The sequence below is a fragment of the Heptranchias perlo genome, chromosome 20, assembly GCF_035084215.1.
Source record: "Heptranchias perlo isolate sHepPer1 chromosome 20, sHepPer1.hap1, whole genome shotgun sequence".
Classification (NCBI taxonomy): Eukaryota; Metazoa; Chordata; class Chondrichthyes; order Hexanchiformes; family Hexanchidae; genus Heptranchias; species Heptranchias perlo.
In genome coordinates, this window is record NC_090344.1 from 23375049 (window position 1) to 23390616 (window position 15568).

Sequence of the window (15568 nt, forward strand, 5' to 3'; positions counted from 1 at the left end):
GAATACATGTGGTGCAGGTGTTATTATCTGGCAACATGGGAACATAGGAACAGGAGTAGGCCATTCAGCCCCTCGTGCCTGCTCCGCCATTTGAGAAGATCATGGCTGATCTGTGATCTAACTCCATATACCTGCCTTTGGCCCATATCCCTTAATACCTTTGGTTGCCAAAAAGCTATCGATCTCAGATTTAAATTTAGCAATTGAGCTAGTATCAATTGCCGATTGTGGAAGATAGTTCCAAACTTAAACCACCCTTTGGGTGCAGAAATGTTTTCTAATCTCGCTCCTGAAAGGCCTGGCTCTAATTTTTAGACTGTGCCCCCTACTCCTAGAATCCGCAACCAGCGGAAATAGTTTCTCTCTATCCACCCTATCTGTTCCCCTTAATATCTTATAAACTTCGATCAGATCACCCCTTAACATTCGAAACTCCAGAGAATACAACCCCAATTTGTGTAATCTCTCCTCGTAACTTAACCCTTGAAGTCCAGGTATCATTCTAGTAAACCTACGGTTCACTCCCTCCAAAGCCAATATGTCCTTCCAAAGGTGCGGTGCCCAGAACTGCTCACAGTACTCCAGGTGCGGTCTAACCAGGGTTTTGTATAGCTGCACCATAACTTCTGCCCGCTTATACTCCAGTCCTTTAGATTTATAGGCCAGCATTCCATTAGCTTTCTTGATTATTTTCTGCACCTGTTCATGACACGTCAATGATCTATGTACCTGAACCCCAAGTCCCTTTGGACATCCACTGTTTTTAACTTTTTGCCATTTAGAAAGTACCCTGTTCTATTATTTTTTGATCTAAAGTGGATGATCTCACATTTGTGTACATTGAATTCAATTTGCCACAGTTAAAAGCACATCTCATCATTATACTTTCTCAGAAAGACTGTTTGACTCCCGATTTAATTCAGCGAGTTTAGGCGACTGAATGAGAAATTATAATTAATCAGAATAATGATCTTCCTTTCAGAACCAACAAAACAAATGGTCCACATTAATGTGTGGACAATGACCAGGGAATCCGAGATGAATAATTCCCAGGGTTTGAGATTACGTGACTGAAACATGTGCTTAGCTGTCGATACGGGGGTTTTGCAACACAAGGCCCAAGTAATCTGCTGAGGATCCTGAGATGACATTTCTGACCGATATAAAGCAAGACACTACATAGCTATCAAAAGGTGAGAAAATGAGACCATGAATCAAGATGTAGTAATTGGATGAGGCCAAAGTTTTATTTTACATATATAGATTGTTGGAGGCAGGGATTGAGCGAACGCGGTAAAGAGTCCCACAGTTTTCAGTATCTGAGACCAATGAATTAGAACTTGGAGACAGTACGACGATTCATGAGTCCAAAGCAATGGGGATACAGGGAGGAGGAAGAGTGTGTCGGATGGAGCATTAGCAGCACACTAAGGGAAGGCTGGGTGTAACACATACAACAGATAGGTAGATATGTGGGAACTTGCTCAATAGGTTGTCCTAGGCAGCTGCAAGTAGCTGCTTCAGTCCTGCTGGAAGCTTAATTAGTCACAGGTAGTCACGGGAACGGAACGTTAGAAATCTCACCATATTATTATCTCAAGGGAGGCTCTTTCCAAAGTTCTACTGCTGATCAGTTTTAGCTCATGTCCTGTTCGGAGACGCACTGATGGAGATACATCTCATAGAGCTGTGTCTGCAACAGGGAAAAGAGAGCCCTCCGTTTTAATAAAGGAGATCCAGTAGTGAATTTATATCAAACACTGGACTGCCTAGTTGCAATCATTGTCGAGATACAGAGATGTACATACAGAAGGTAAATACAGGACCTGCAAAGGCCAATGCAATGCAAATGTAGATGTACAAATAAACGCTGATCGAGTTTTTAAATCAGTTAACGGGCGGGGAGACAGATTAATTTTACCTTTTTCTGAACCACAACACGTTGGACGTAATCAAGTTTTGCCTCTAGTTTCTTTTTATCCTTCCTCGATAGGGTAGTTTTGGTGCTGAAAAATAGAGACAACAATTCAGCAGAGCCCAAGATGCAATTTGTGGAATAGCAGTTTCCATTTCTCCTCAATTGTAAACTACCTTTTTTTTACATGTGCAAACTGCAACTACAGAATTCTTCCTAAGAAAACATCAGAGGTATAATTGGTCTCATAATCTTGTGTAATCACCTTAAGCAAATACTTGTATTTATATCCCATCTCTCGGCAGAACATTAGAAGTGAGATTTTTTTTGTGATTAGATCCCAGAAATAACAATCACCAATTGGTATGTTTGCAGTGGTGTTGGGTGACTGTGCAATGTTGGCAATGACGGGAGAACCCGCTGGTCATCTTCGAATAGGGTCATGGGGTCTTCAACGTCCACCTGAATCCACTGGAACAGGTAGATGGTTCTCGCTGAAGGCCCGAATTTCTCAGCTGAGATTATGGGCTTGAGCAATAGGACTTCAACAAAGGCCATCTGGTTTGGAGCTGAGGTTATTTCCAACGGAACCACACTGGCTGAGTATAAAGGCTTTCCTTTCACGTGAGGCCCATAAAACTGTTCGGTTTATGATAACTGTCCTCTAAAAATCAACAATATGTATATTTAGAGTCACCAATAAAATGTATAATATACATAGGAACAAAGGAACAGGAATAGGCCATTCAACCCCTCGTGCTTGCTCCGCCATTTGATAAGATCATGGCTGATCTGTGATCTAACTCCATATACCTGCCTTTGGCCCATATCCCTTCATACCTTTGGTTGCCAAAAAGCTATCCATCTCACATTTAAATTTAGCAATTGAGCTAGTATCAATGTGTGTAGAAATGTTTTCTAATCTCGCTCCTGGAAGGTCTGGCCCTAATTTTTAGACTGTGCCCCCTACTCCTAGAATCCCCAACCAGCGGAAATAGTTTCTCTCTATCCACCCTATCTGTTCCCCTTAATATCTTATAAACTTCGATCAGATCACCCCTTAACATTCGAAACTCCAGAGAATACAACCACAATTTGTGTAATCTCTCCTCGTAACTTAACCCTTGAAGTCCGGGTATCATTCTAGTAAACCTACGCTGCACTCCCTCCAAGGCCACTATGTCCTTCCGAAGGTGCGGTGCCCAGAATTGCTCACAGTACTCCAGGTGCGGTCTAACCAGGGTTTTGTATAGCTGCAGCATAACTTCTGCCCCCTTGTACTCCAGTCCTCCAGATATAAAGGCCAGCATTCCATTAGCCTTCTTGATTATTTTCTGCACCTGTTCATGACACTTCAATGATCTATGTACACGACCCCTAAGTCCCTTTGGACATCCACTGTTTTTAACTTTTTACCATTTAGAAAGTACCCTGTTCTATACTTTTTTGATCCAAAGTGGATGACCTCATATTTGTCGACACTGAATTCCATTTGCCACAGTTTTGCCCATTCACCTAATCTATCAATATCGCTTTGTAATTTTATGTTTTCATCTACACTGCTTACAATGCCACCAATCTTTGTGTCATCGGCAAACTTAGATATGAGACTTTCTATGCCTTAATCTAAGTCGTTAATAAATATTGTGAATAATTTTGGCCCCAAGATAGATCCCTGCGGGACTCCACTAGTCACATCCTGCCACTGTGAGTACCTTCCCATTATCCCTACTCTCTGTGTCCTTTCGCTCAGCCAACTTCCTAACCAAGTCCGTACTTTTCCCTCGATTCCATGAGCTTCTATCTTAGCTAACAGTCTCTTATACTTACAGTGACCCTTAAACGTTAAATATATATACCTTTGAGTGATCCTTAAACTGTGTTTTGCATTTACATAAAACGACACTTAAAATGTAGAATGTTTTACCGCACTGTGAATCTTAACCTGTCCAATGTACATATGGTAGATTGATCCATAAAGCGTACAATGTAAATTCTTATACTGAGCATTAAACTGTATACAGTTATGCCATAATATAATCTCCAAACGCTGCAATGTATTTACTTAGAAGCAACCTTAAACTGTAATATATATATACCTGGGAGTGATCTCTAAACTTCACAATGAATATATCATAAGCTTACCCATAAACTGTACAGTGTATGTAGAGTTGCCCATCAACTGTACAGAGTATATATAGATATACCCATAAACGGTACAGTGTTTATAAAGTTACCCATGAACTGTACAATACATATAGAGTTACCCATAAACTGTATCGTGTATGTAGAGTAACCCATCAATAGTACAATGTATATATAGTTACCCATAAACTCTACAGTCTGTATAGAGTTACCCATAAACTGTACAGTACGTATAGAGTTACCCCTTAAGTGCACAATGTACAGAGTTAGCCAAAGGAGTAGTGTTTATAGATTTACCCATAAAGTGTACAATGTGTATAGAGTTACCCAGGAACTGTAGAGTGTAAATAGATTTACCCGTCAACTGGAAAGTGTATATAGAGTTACCCATAATCTGTACAGTGTATATAGAGTTATATATGAACTGTACAGTGTATCTAGAGGCCATATATGAAAAGTGATGAGTGGCCGAGTTGTTTGCAAGGATACACAGAAATCTGCCCCTCTGTGGCATGAGGAGCGAAGGTTCGACTTGTGAGAACAACTGATGTACGGAGCAAGGCAGAATTTGGAGAGGGGAGATGTTAATCTAAAGGCGAGGGAGTCGGAAAATTGTCAGGAAGTTTGTGAGGAAACTAGGCAAGAGTTTCTTTTTCCTCATGGATGGATGGTGAGAATGGTAATGTTGACAGCGGATCAGGGGTGAGTACGGCAAATGAGACTAGATAGTGTTCAGACTTAACCTTGTTGGTCAGGTGTTGAGAGGTCATGAAGGATGTCTCTGTCTCCTTCGGTCTCTTTAAATATATCTCTTTATCTTTCTCTGTGTCTTTTCTGTCTTTCTGTTTCTACCCCTGCCTCTGACTCCCCATCTCTCTCTGAGTGTCTCTGATTCTATACCTGTCTCTCTCTTTCTGTTTTTCTCTCCTAGCTTACATAGTTTATGTTTGAGTGACACGGTATGTTTCTCACAGGGTGGAAATCTCATTCCTAAGTGTGTATCAGTTGTCAGGAGTCAGGAGTAAGAATAATGTTCATATTACCTGGAGTAGGATTTTGAAAGGAAGAGCGAAACGAACGTGAATGCAATCAGCATGATCAGGGCCAGAAGGTAGCTGTCCCCAGTTAGCCAGTTCCAGGTTGTAGATACGCACCACTAGCCAGAAGAGAAGAAAAAAAAAGTATATTGACCGGGTTGCATACAGAGTAAAGCTCCATCTCCAGTGTGCCATCTAAAAGTCCCAGGACAGGTACACTACGGGTTAGATACAGAGTAAAGCTCCCTCTAAACTGTCCTATCAAGCACACCCTGGGCAAGTACAGCACCGTTAAATTCAGAGTTAAGCTCCCTCTTCACTGTCCCATCAAACACTCCCAGGGTAGGTACAGTACGGGTTAGGTACAGAGTAAAGCGACCTCCACACTGTCCCATCAAACAGTCCAAGGGCATCTACGGCACGGTTTAGATAGAGAGTAAAACCCCCTCTACACTGTCCCATCAAATACTGAGAGGACAGGTGCAGCACACATTAGATATAAAGTAAAGCTCCTATATTGTCCCATCAAACAGTCAGAGGACAGGTACAACACTGGTCAGGTAAAGGGTAGTGCACCTTCCACACTGTCCCATCAAACAGATAGGCCGCTAGCACTGACGGACTCTGACTGTTTATACTCAGGATATTAAAAGAGAGCCATACCGCCCAGATCTGCGAAATGTTGGCCATGTCCTCTCCCATAATATCGTTGAGGCTTTCTCTTGATGTGTTGGAAATGATGAAACTTGTCAGCAGTGAGAGTGGTACGAGGTATGCCAAGGAGCTGAAGAACATTCGCTTGATCCAGGCTGACCTGTTCTTAGATGCTTGTTCACTGAAATGAAAGCTGGAATCACTGTATTAAGTAACTGGCGGCAAACAGCTTCCTAACCTCCACCAAATTACTGTAATAATGGTCACTTAGCACCGCATGACACCAGAAATCAACACCAGTGATCCGAAACTGGAGCATTTCTTAATATCTGAGTTCATCTGCCTACACTACACCTTCATCTCATTTACACTCAATGGAAGTGGAATTGGACATGGGCAGGGATACAAAACAGGTGGAAACGAATTTTCCGCCCATTATATTCCCCGCGCGATTTTGCCTTTCATTGACTTCCTGGTGTTTAATAGACGGCTAATTCAATATCGTTCATTTTACGCCATCGCCAGAGTTAAAATTATCCAACGCCACACCCACCCTGAATTCTTAATTCCTTAGCAGTCCTACCCTCTCTAACTATTTGTTTATACTTTATATATACATAAAACCCCTTACTATTTGCGTTCCAATTATCTGCTATCCTTTTTGTAATATTCCATTTTCGCCTTTCCAATCTCCCTTTAAAATCCCCCACTAGCCTTTCTATAATTCCTTATTTTTAATATCGTTAGCCCAAACTTTATCGGATATCTCTGTTTTAAGTTTCAGTTGACTTTTAATGGGGGATAATTTTAATTTTGGCCAATAGTGCAAAATGGGGGCTAACGAAGCGACCGCCCGTTTTCCATCTCTCCTGATTGACTTCAATAGGAATGGAAATAGGGCGGGGCGTAAAACAGGCGGCCGAAACAAACTCACCAGTTTACACTAATGCTCACGGTAAAATTACTCCCTATCTTGATGCACTCCTTTCTCCTTTTAGTAATGTATTTATTTGAACTCTCTACCTCATATATCAATATTCTCACTGCTGACCTATTTACCCTTTTGCCAACTTTCTTGCTCAGGTAGTTTTGGACAGATCCATTTTTATTGATCTGTTGCTGCAGTACCAAGAAGTTTTCTCTACTTTGACCAGGTGTATTACGTTTATTCCCGTCTACCTTGGGATTGCTAAAACGTCCCAATATTAATGACTGGTTGTTCTTACATTATCGCTCTGAACTGGTTGCTGTTCCCCCCCCCCCCCCCCGCTCTATCTCATAGGTTTGATGTTTTGTAATTCACATCGAGTTTTGTACCATAGCCCTTCATATTCCTTAAATTTATCCACTTAAATTCTGTCTCATTGCATCGTCTAGGATATCACTACGTTCTATCGTTATTACAGAATCCTCCGCTAGCACTGCCTCACCACCACCTTTCCCCCTCCATTTCTCAAACTTTAACCATATAGCGCCTTTAACCCAGTGAAATGTCCCAGGGCGCTGCACAGGAGCGTAATCAGACAAAAATTGGCAACGAGCCAAAGAAGGAAATATTAGGATAGCTGATCCAAAGTGGTAGCTTTTAAGGAGTGGCTTAAAGGAAGAGAGAGGTGGAGAGGCGGCGAGGATTAGGGAGGGAATTCCAGAGCTTAGGATCTTCACAGCTGAAGACACGGCCGACAATGGTGCGGCGAAGGAGGTGGGACATGCGCAAAAGTGGCAAGTAACATTCACGCCAGAAAAGTGCCAGGCAATGACCATCTCCAACAAGAGAGAGTCTAACCACGTCCCCTTGACATTCAACGGCATTACCATCGCTGAATCCCACACCATCAACATCCCAGGGGTCACCATTGACCAGAAACTTAACTGGACCAGCCATATAAACACTGTGACCACAAGAGCATGCCAAAGGCTGGGTATTCTGCGGAGAGTGACTCACCTCCTCACTCCCCAAAGCCTTTCCACCATTAACAAGGCACAAGTCAGGAGTGTGATGGAATACTCTCCACTTGCCTGGATGAGTGCAGCTCCAACAACACTCAAGAAGGTCGACACCACCCAGGACAAAGCAGCCTGCTTGATTGGCACCCCATCCACCACCCGAAGCATTCACTTCCTTCACCACCGGCGCACCGTGGCTGCAGTGTGTACCATCCACAGGATGCGATGCAGCAACTCGCCAAGGCTTCTTCGACAGCACCTCCCAAACCCGCGACCTCTACTAGCTTGAAGGACAAGAGCAGCAGGCACATGGGAACAACACCACCTGGACGTTCCCCTCCAAGTCACACACCATCCCGACTTGGAAATATATCGCGGTTCCTTCATCGTCGCTGGGTCAAAATCCTGGAACTCCCTTCCTAACAGCACTGTGGGAGAACCTTCACCACACGGACTGCAGCGATTCAAGAAGGCGGCTCACCACCACCTTCTCAAGGGCAATTAGGGATGGGCAATAAATGCCGGCCTCGCCAGCGACGCCCACATCCCAAGAAAGAATAAAAAAAAGGGGCCAGAAGGAGGAACACAGAGATCTCGGGGGGTTATAGGGCTGAACGAGGTTACAGAGATAAGGATGAGCGAGGCCATGGAGGGATTTGAACATGAGGATGATAATATTAAAATCGAAGTATTGCTGGACCGGGAGCGAGCACAGGTATAATGGGTTAACGGAACTTGTTACGAGTTAGGATATGGGCAGCAGCGTTTTGCCTGAGCTGAAGTGCATAGACTGTGGATGATCAGAGACCGGCCAGGAGAGCGTTCGAATCGTCGAACCTGGAGGTAAGAAAAGCACGGATGAAGATTTAAGCAGTAGATGGGTGACTCAGGGGCGCAACCTGGAATATTCAGCAATCTGTCCGGTCCAAATCGAAGATATGCTCGCGTAACATTTACATCCAATCCCTCCATAGTTATTAATGCTTCAAAGTCCAATTTTGCTTTGAAAGCTTTGTACATCCACTTACACATAACTCAAACCTGACTCCAGGTTTTACGTCCTCCATGCTTCAATTCTCTTCCTTGGTAACTGAGTTACGTTCTCAATACATTTTGGATAAAAAGTGTCATCCGATTGCTCTTCTTGCTCCTAATTCCCCGATTCTACCTCGTGTGCCTTGGTAAATGAACAGTTCACAATAATTTCTGTCACCTCCCCACATAAACTTGAAATCTTCGATTAAATCACCTTGAAGTATCATATTTTCTGAAGAAAACAAACCCAACTTTCCGAACATGATAAAGAACCCCATGCCGTCCTCAATTATAATATCATTTTTCTGTAACTGTTCCTGACAATGTTGTTTATCCCCATCATTGTTTCCCCAGTCTGACTGCAATTGTCCTGAACACAACACACACTAAAGCCTCACCTGCTCTCTTCGAGTTTGCACCTGCTTGAGTGGATGATCAGCTCGCAGTCCTTCTCCAGCTGGTTCAGCGTGTTCTGAACTCTCTGGTTTATCGCCTTTTCTATTGTCGTGCACACCTCTTGGATCTGATTCACACAACGTGTTGGCTGCCAATCCAATGGACATAAGAGAATCAACTGATTCATTAGTGGCATCTCATACCCAAAGCTACTCTGAGCATTCTCTTATCCACGTTGATGATTGAACTGATAATTCGGCGAGCTCCCTGCCTCCTGACTGTATTGAACTGATGATTAATGGCATTGTTTTCTACTCTAACTGAATGGGGGTAATTTGAACTTTTGGCAATTGTGTGAAAATGGCGACATTGGTTAGATATTGGATGGCTGCCATGGAAAGGAAAGTCAGGAGAGTTGTGCAACGAGCTGCCGATCAGACATCGCCCGTTCGACACTAACGCTCAAATTTAAAATTACCCCAATCTTTCTATGGACGCCAGAATACAAAGGTTCCCGGCCGACATGACCATCCCTTTCGTCCCAGTATCCACTGTTTTTTCAAACCCAAATTTGACGATGTTTGACCATTCCTTATTCTGCTCTACCGCTCTTTTCAACCTCCGTATAATCCTTGTGCCCTCGCCTAGGCTTTTCAATAAAAGCGGAGTTATTTGACATTCTCAATTAGGATACACATACGAATATACGTAAAAGTTGTTTAAAGGTCCTTAGATTGATAAAGCCCACCCAGCAGAGACAGTGCAGCCAACGGACAATATCGACCTCCTCCGAGTCATAGTCTCCTGGGAAAGGCAAAACACAGAAAAAGAACTGAGATCAATTTCGGAAAACTCAGTGAAATTCTTCTCTGACCCTCTAAGGTAATCGAGGAAAGCTCCAGGAGACCACAACAATCAATGCGACCCCGTAAATACTCCAGGGATTGAGAACTCTGAGCCCGAATATCTAAAATAAACACTTTGCTGACGTTTTTTATACTCACGATCCATACAACTGAGCAGAATTGAATCTCTTCATCGTTTTAATACCCTCAGTTGTATCTCTACCGAGCTAACATTCCTCTTATGAAAGTCTCTCAAACTTATCTAGCCTACCCCAATAAAAAAGAAGCCCAAGAATGGGTATTGCTTTTATCGCTCTCCTCTGTAACTTCTCCCGGCCTCGATATCCCTCACCATGTGTGGCGAAAAAAACTGGGCACAATATTCCAGGTATCAATGCCTCGGTATAGTGTCCTTAGTTCTATATTGCACTGTTGTAGCAATATAACCTAAATCTCTATTTACCTTCACAATGTCCTTGCAACACTGCTTTTGGACGTTCAATGATTTATTACGATCCCCACGTTTCCTCCCAACTTCTTAACCGTTCACGTAATCTTGCATTGTATGCACATCTCTAGAGTTTCCGAGGCCCAAATGCCTCACCCCACACTTATCCAAAATCAAGAATATCAGCGACAACTGGACCCAACCCCTCAATCGGCCTGTATTCGACCTAATACCCACCCCTCCACTTTCGGCACAATGCGGCTACTGTATGATCTGCAGGATGTATTGCAGCAACTCAACCAGGAACTTCATCAACACGTTTCTCCTCTGCGAACTCTACCACCAAGAAGGACAAGCACAGCAAAATCATGGGAACTCCATCACCTCCAAGTTCCCGTTCATGTCACACATCAGGCTCACAGGGACCTACATCACGATTCCTTCATCTTATTGGGTCATTATCCCGTAATGGCTCACCTGAAGCCATCTTGGGAGCACCAGTATCACAAGACTTCAAAGAATCAAAGAGATGGCCCACCATCACCTTTCAGGTTAGCTTGGGAGGGACAATGAATACGACCTAGGCAGCACTACCTCCATGTAGAGAATAACTAAAGGAAAATGATTTAAATTCCCAACTCCCACGCGCAAATGTGTGATATGGAACCTTGTTAACACTCCATCAGGTCTCTCTTTCAAATCATTTATGAATTTGGTTTACAGCAGTCAACCAACATCGTGCCCTACATGACTGAAATTGTGATCTGGCTTTATGTGGATCAACCCCTACCTCTGCCTACGAGATTGCAATCAGTTTCTTATCCAGCATGCACATTGCAAACACACGGTTAACCTTCATAGACCGTTGCGTCTGTTAGGTCAGTCTATTTCTGATTAACATTCAGAAAAGACGGCCCTACCCTATTTGGATCTGGGATGTAGATGGTCGGCATATCAAAGCCACACTTGTTCAGCCCGGGTCTCTTGCACAGCTCTTGTACTATCTGCATCATCACTCTCTGAAGAAGAACACAAACATATCCCACTGTAAATTTGAGCACACGTCCGGCCTATAGGAAACAACATTGGATTAGAAATAAAGAATTGCCATTTTTATAGAGCTTTTCCTATCATCAAAATGTCCCAATGTGCTTCACAACCAATGAAACATATCTAATGTACAGTCACTTTTATTTTACAGGCTAATGCGGTGGAGTATTTGCGCACAGCAAGGTCCTGTAAACAGTATTGAGAAAAAATGACAGTTATTTTGTCTTATCGTCGTTCTGGTTAAGGAATTAATGTTGGCCAACATTTCCCTCTTCTTCAAATAGTGCCAGGGGATCTGTTACATCCACCTGAACAGGCGGGCGAGGCGTCAGTTTAACTTCTGATCCAAAAGGCGGTACCTCCGACAGTGCCGCACTCCCCCAGCACTGCACTGCAGTGTCAGCCTAGATTATGGGTCCAAGTTATAGAATGGGGCATGAACCTATGACCTCCTGATTCAGAGGCGAGTGTGCTACTATTTACATTAGGAATAAATGGGAGCCATCTGTGCAATCAGTGTGAAGCTGGTGAAAGCCAATCAGTGCTGCATCCTCTTATATATCTTGTAACGTTAGTGTTGATCTGCAAAATATCAATTATATCTGAATTAATATGGTTTACAAAGACTGCACTTGAAACCTGAAACACAGCAGAGGACTCTGGAGATTCACTGCAGCTCAGTACGTACCTGAATTAAGGGAAGACAGTTTACTGTTTTAGATATTTAGGCACTGAATCCAAAATAGTTTTTCACTTTTCTCTTTTAGATCCTGCTGGGAATGAGATTATCTGCTGCTTTATTGTGATGAGATGGAGGGATGAATGGATGATCAAACTGCCGGAGAAGGAGCATGAATGCAACGAAGTGGCATTAATAGCTTGTATCACATCAATTCCCCACCCTCTTTTCACGTTTTTGTACTGCCCTTACAAGCATTTTATTAAATTTGCTCTTGGGACGTAGCTGGAATTATTGGCCATCGTTAGTTACCTTGGGAGCAGTAAGGGTTCAACTCGTCGTGTGGAACTGGAGTTATGTGTTGGAACACACCAGGTAGTAGTGGCAAGCTCCCTTTCCTGAAGGACATTAGGAAATATGTTGGAATTTCAGGACAAACGCCGCATTGAGATAAATGACTAGTTAATCTCTCCTTTGGTGCTGTTGGTTAAGGAATGAATGTTAGCCGATTCCGCTATCCTCTTCAAACCCTGAACCCTGCCTGGGGATCATATATGTCCTCTTGAACTTCAGTAACATTCTCGGTCATTTCTTCTGGTGCAAGTCCACAAATTATCAGATTTTATTGAATTAAATTTCACACTTTCCTGTGGTGGGTTTTGAACTCACGACATCTGGGGTGCGAACCTTTGAATACCCGACCACACATGGAGTCCAGCCTGGTATCTGTTTTGCGCGACATTCCTCTAGTACCATCAAAACATTATTTTAAATGGATTTACTGTGCTGTTAATCTGATCCCAGATCTCTTTTACGTTACTTTGTGTTTGTGCCACTCGACAGATGCTGCTGATGTCGTCAATATAGACCCGATGCACAGAGTCAGGATTGGAGTACAGTTCGCAATATGGAGCACTTTGTCTGCTATTGCAACAGACTGCAATTGTCAACTGTTAATCATTTTATTACCTACAGTATACTAAAATCTAATGTCTGCGCGTACGTCGTGTGTACAACGCCTAACATCCTGTTGTCACATTTCCGTGTCAATCTTTTTCCTGTTATGAATTCCTTTATCACGTTTATAATGGAAACTACTTAACTATCCTGTAACTATATCCCGCCAGTGTGGTGGCGCTGGACCGTAATCAGGTTTACGTCTCCCCACTCCTGAGCAGAGAAAGTCCAACAAGCTTCAACAAAATCGACTTCCCAAATTGCAGTGAGCTTTGCTACTTAATTATAAGTAACAATATGAAATCAAAGTAGCATATAAAAACAAGGACAGAATATATGACTTTTAAATGGGAATCCATTTGCACACCCTCTTATTTAATTAATGAGTTGGCTTGGGACTTTTAATGGCATAACGCTCTCATTCAAATGGAGTACCTTACTATATGTGTGCGAGGACAAATTGAAGGCGGTGTGAATACAGAATCTCATTGTGCACATGGATTCCACATTGCATCTACCTTTTATTGTCCTTAATTGGTCATTCTTTTCATAGAGCACCGTGATAAAATCTCAGAATTTGGAAATTCATCCAGGAAGGGGATTCTCGGATGCAATAAAGTGAATTGTGTCTGTACCTGTCTGTCACTCTCAAGACCAGCTTCATCGGCTTTGCTCAGATAGAACTTGAGTTTATCGCCGTGTTTTTCGTTGAGCTTTTCCACCACGTTCAGTGTCCGCTTGCACAGGGCCTGGCCCATCGGGTCAAAGAAAACAAAGATCAGATCGGCCTGCTCACCTGCAGACAGAAAACAATTGAAAATTTCGATTATGCACGAAGAGGTATCTCCACGTTCGAAGTAATATGTCCAAAGTGTATCTTAATATTGTACAATGACGTAACACACCGGGTGGGTATGTACACTGAAAGGTGTCGGACTGAGGCACCAGAAAAATGACTATGAAAACTGCTGGATTGTCATAAAAAACATCAACTAACATTCACTCGCATCCCTTCGGAGAAAGGAACCTGCCAGCCCAACCCGGTCTGCCCTATATGTGACTCCACTCCCGTACTATGTGATTGTTACTTAATGTCATCTGCAGTGATGTAGAAAGACACCCAGTTGTACAATTGCTTCAAAGAGATCCACTTTCTTCGGGCAACTACGGATGGTCGACAAATGTAGTACGGCCCTCATCCTCAGAATAATTGAAACAATTGATCATTTTACACATGAAATTCTGGATTGGAACTCAACCAAACTCTACGACAGACTGAGTAAATCTAATTCCTGAGCCAAGCAAGTTCCGTTCCACTCTAGGATACGCTGAGTGACCAGCCATCTCATTCTTTAATTGGAAGATATGGGGTAGACTGTCGCTGTTGGGCGGTATTTCTCCTACTTCATTTCAGAGGGCCCTGCAGGACAACACAACCTTACCACCGGGTGAACAATCAGTGGGACGTTTACCAGTGATTGGTGTTGGTTTTACCCCAGCATGTGTGGACTTTCTTAGTGGATGTGAACAATGGAGAGTGAATCTGATTGTACAACAGGCAAACTGAAACTCTACCTGAGTGGAATTTCAATTCCTGAAATGATGAAATGTAACGCTGCCAACACTCGTTTAACACATTCATTTTAAATTCCTTCCGCAGCCTCCCATATCCCGTCACACTGTGTCCTGGTCGCCCATCACTCCCATCCTCACTCCCTACGTTGTATCCTTATTCTCCAGGTTCCTTGAATTGAAAACCCTCATCCAGCCTTCAGTTTTCTTTGCAGCTCTTACCCCACCCTATTTCGGGAACCTCCTCCAGTCTCAAATTCCACCCCCGCCACGTACTATTCACTTCCCCTTCCGTATACTTCACCCCCTCCCATACTCTTAACACCCTCCCATACTCTTCACCCCCTCCCATACTCTTCACTTCCCCTCCCATAGACTTCACATTCCCCCATACTCTTCACTTCCCCTCCCATACTCTTCACACCCTCCCATACATTTCACATTCCCCCATACTCTTCGCTTCCCCTCCAATACCCTTCACCCCCTCCCATACTCTTCACTTCCCCTCCCATACACTTCACATTCCCCCATACTCTTCGCTTCCCCTCCAATTCCCTTCACCCCCTCCCACACTCTTCACTTCCCCTCCAATTCCCTTCACCCCCTCCCATACTCTTCACTTCCCCTCCAATACACGTCACCCCCTCCCATTCTCTTACCTTCCCCTTCCACACCCTTCACCCCCTCCCATATTCTTCACATCCCCTTCCATAGCATTCACCTCCTCCCATACACTTCACTTCTTCTTCCATACTCATAAATTCCCCTCCCATATCCATCACTTCCACTTTCATTCACTTCAGCCCCTCCCATAACCCACACTTCAACTCCCAATCCCTTTACTTCCCCTTCTATAAAGCTCCACCCCCTCCCATACTCTTCACTTCC

At 43.4% G+C, this 15568-nt stretch overlaps 1 protein-coding gene across 3 annotated transcripts in view; it reads right to left on the bottom strand.

Moving 5' to 3' along the window:
- Positions 1-1222: 1222 nt before the first annotated feature.
- LOC137336087 (uncharacterized) overlaps positions 1223-15568 on the bottom strand; it is a 47379-nt gene continuing 33033 nt past the window's right edge. Inside the window, exons 6-12 of one of the 3 annotated variants that reach the window (XM_068001577.1) lie at positions 13744-13904; positions 11343-11441; positions 9132-9277; positions 5761-5944; positions 5104-5216; positions 1922-2006; positions 1223-1693 (exon numbers count right to left, since the gene is read on the bottom strand). In XM_068001577.1, coding sequence (XP_067857678.1) covers positions 1637-1693; positions 1922-2006; positions 5104-5216; positions 5761-5944; positions 9132-9277; positions 11343-11441; positions 13744-13904 — 845 coding nt within the window. In that variant the 3' untranslated portion in view covers positions 1223-1636. Of the gene's footprint in view, positions 1694-1921; positions 2007-5103; positions 5217-5760; positions 5945-9131; positions 9278-11342; positions 11493-13743; positions 13905-15568 lie in introns of all 3 variants that reach the window. The other 2 variants (XM_068001576.1, XM_068001575.1) reach the window with 2 other exon arrangements.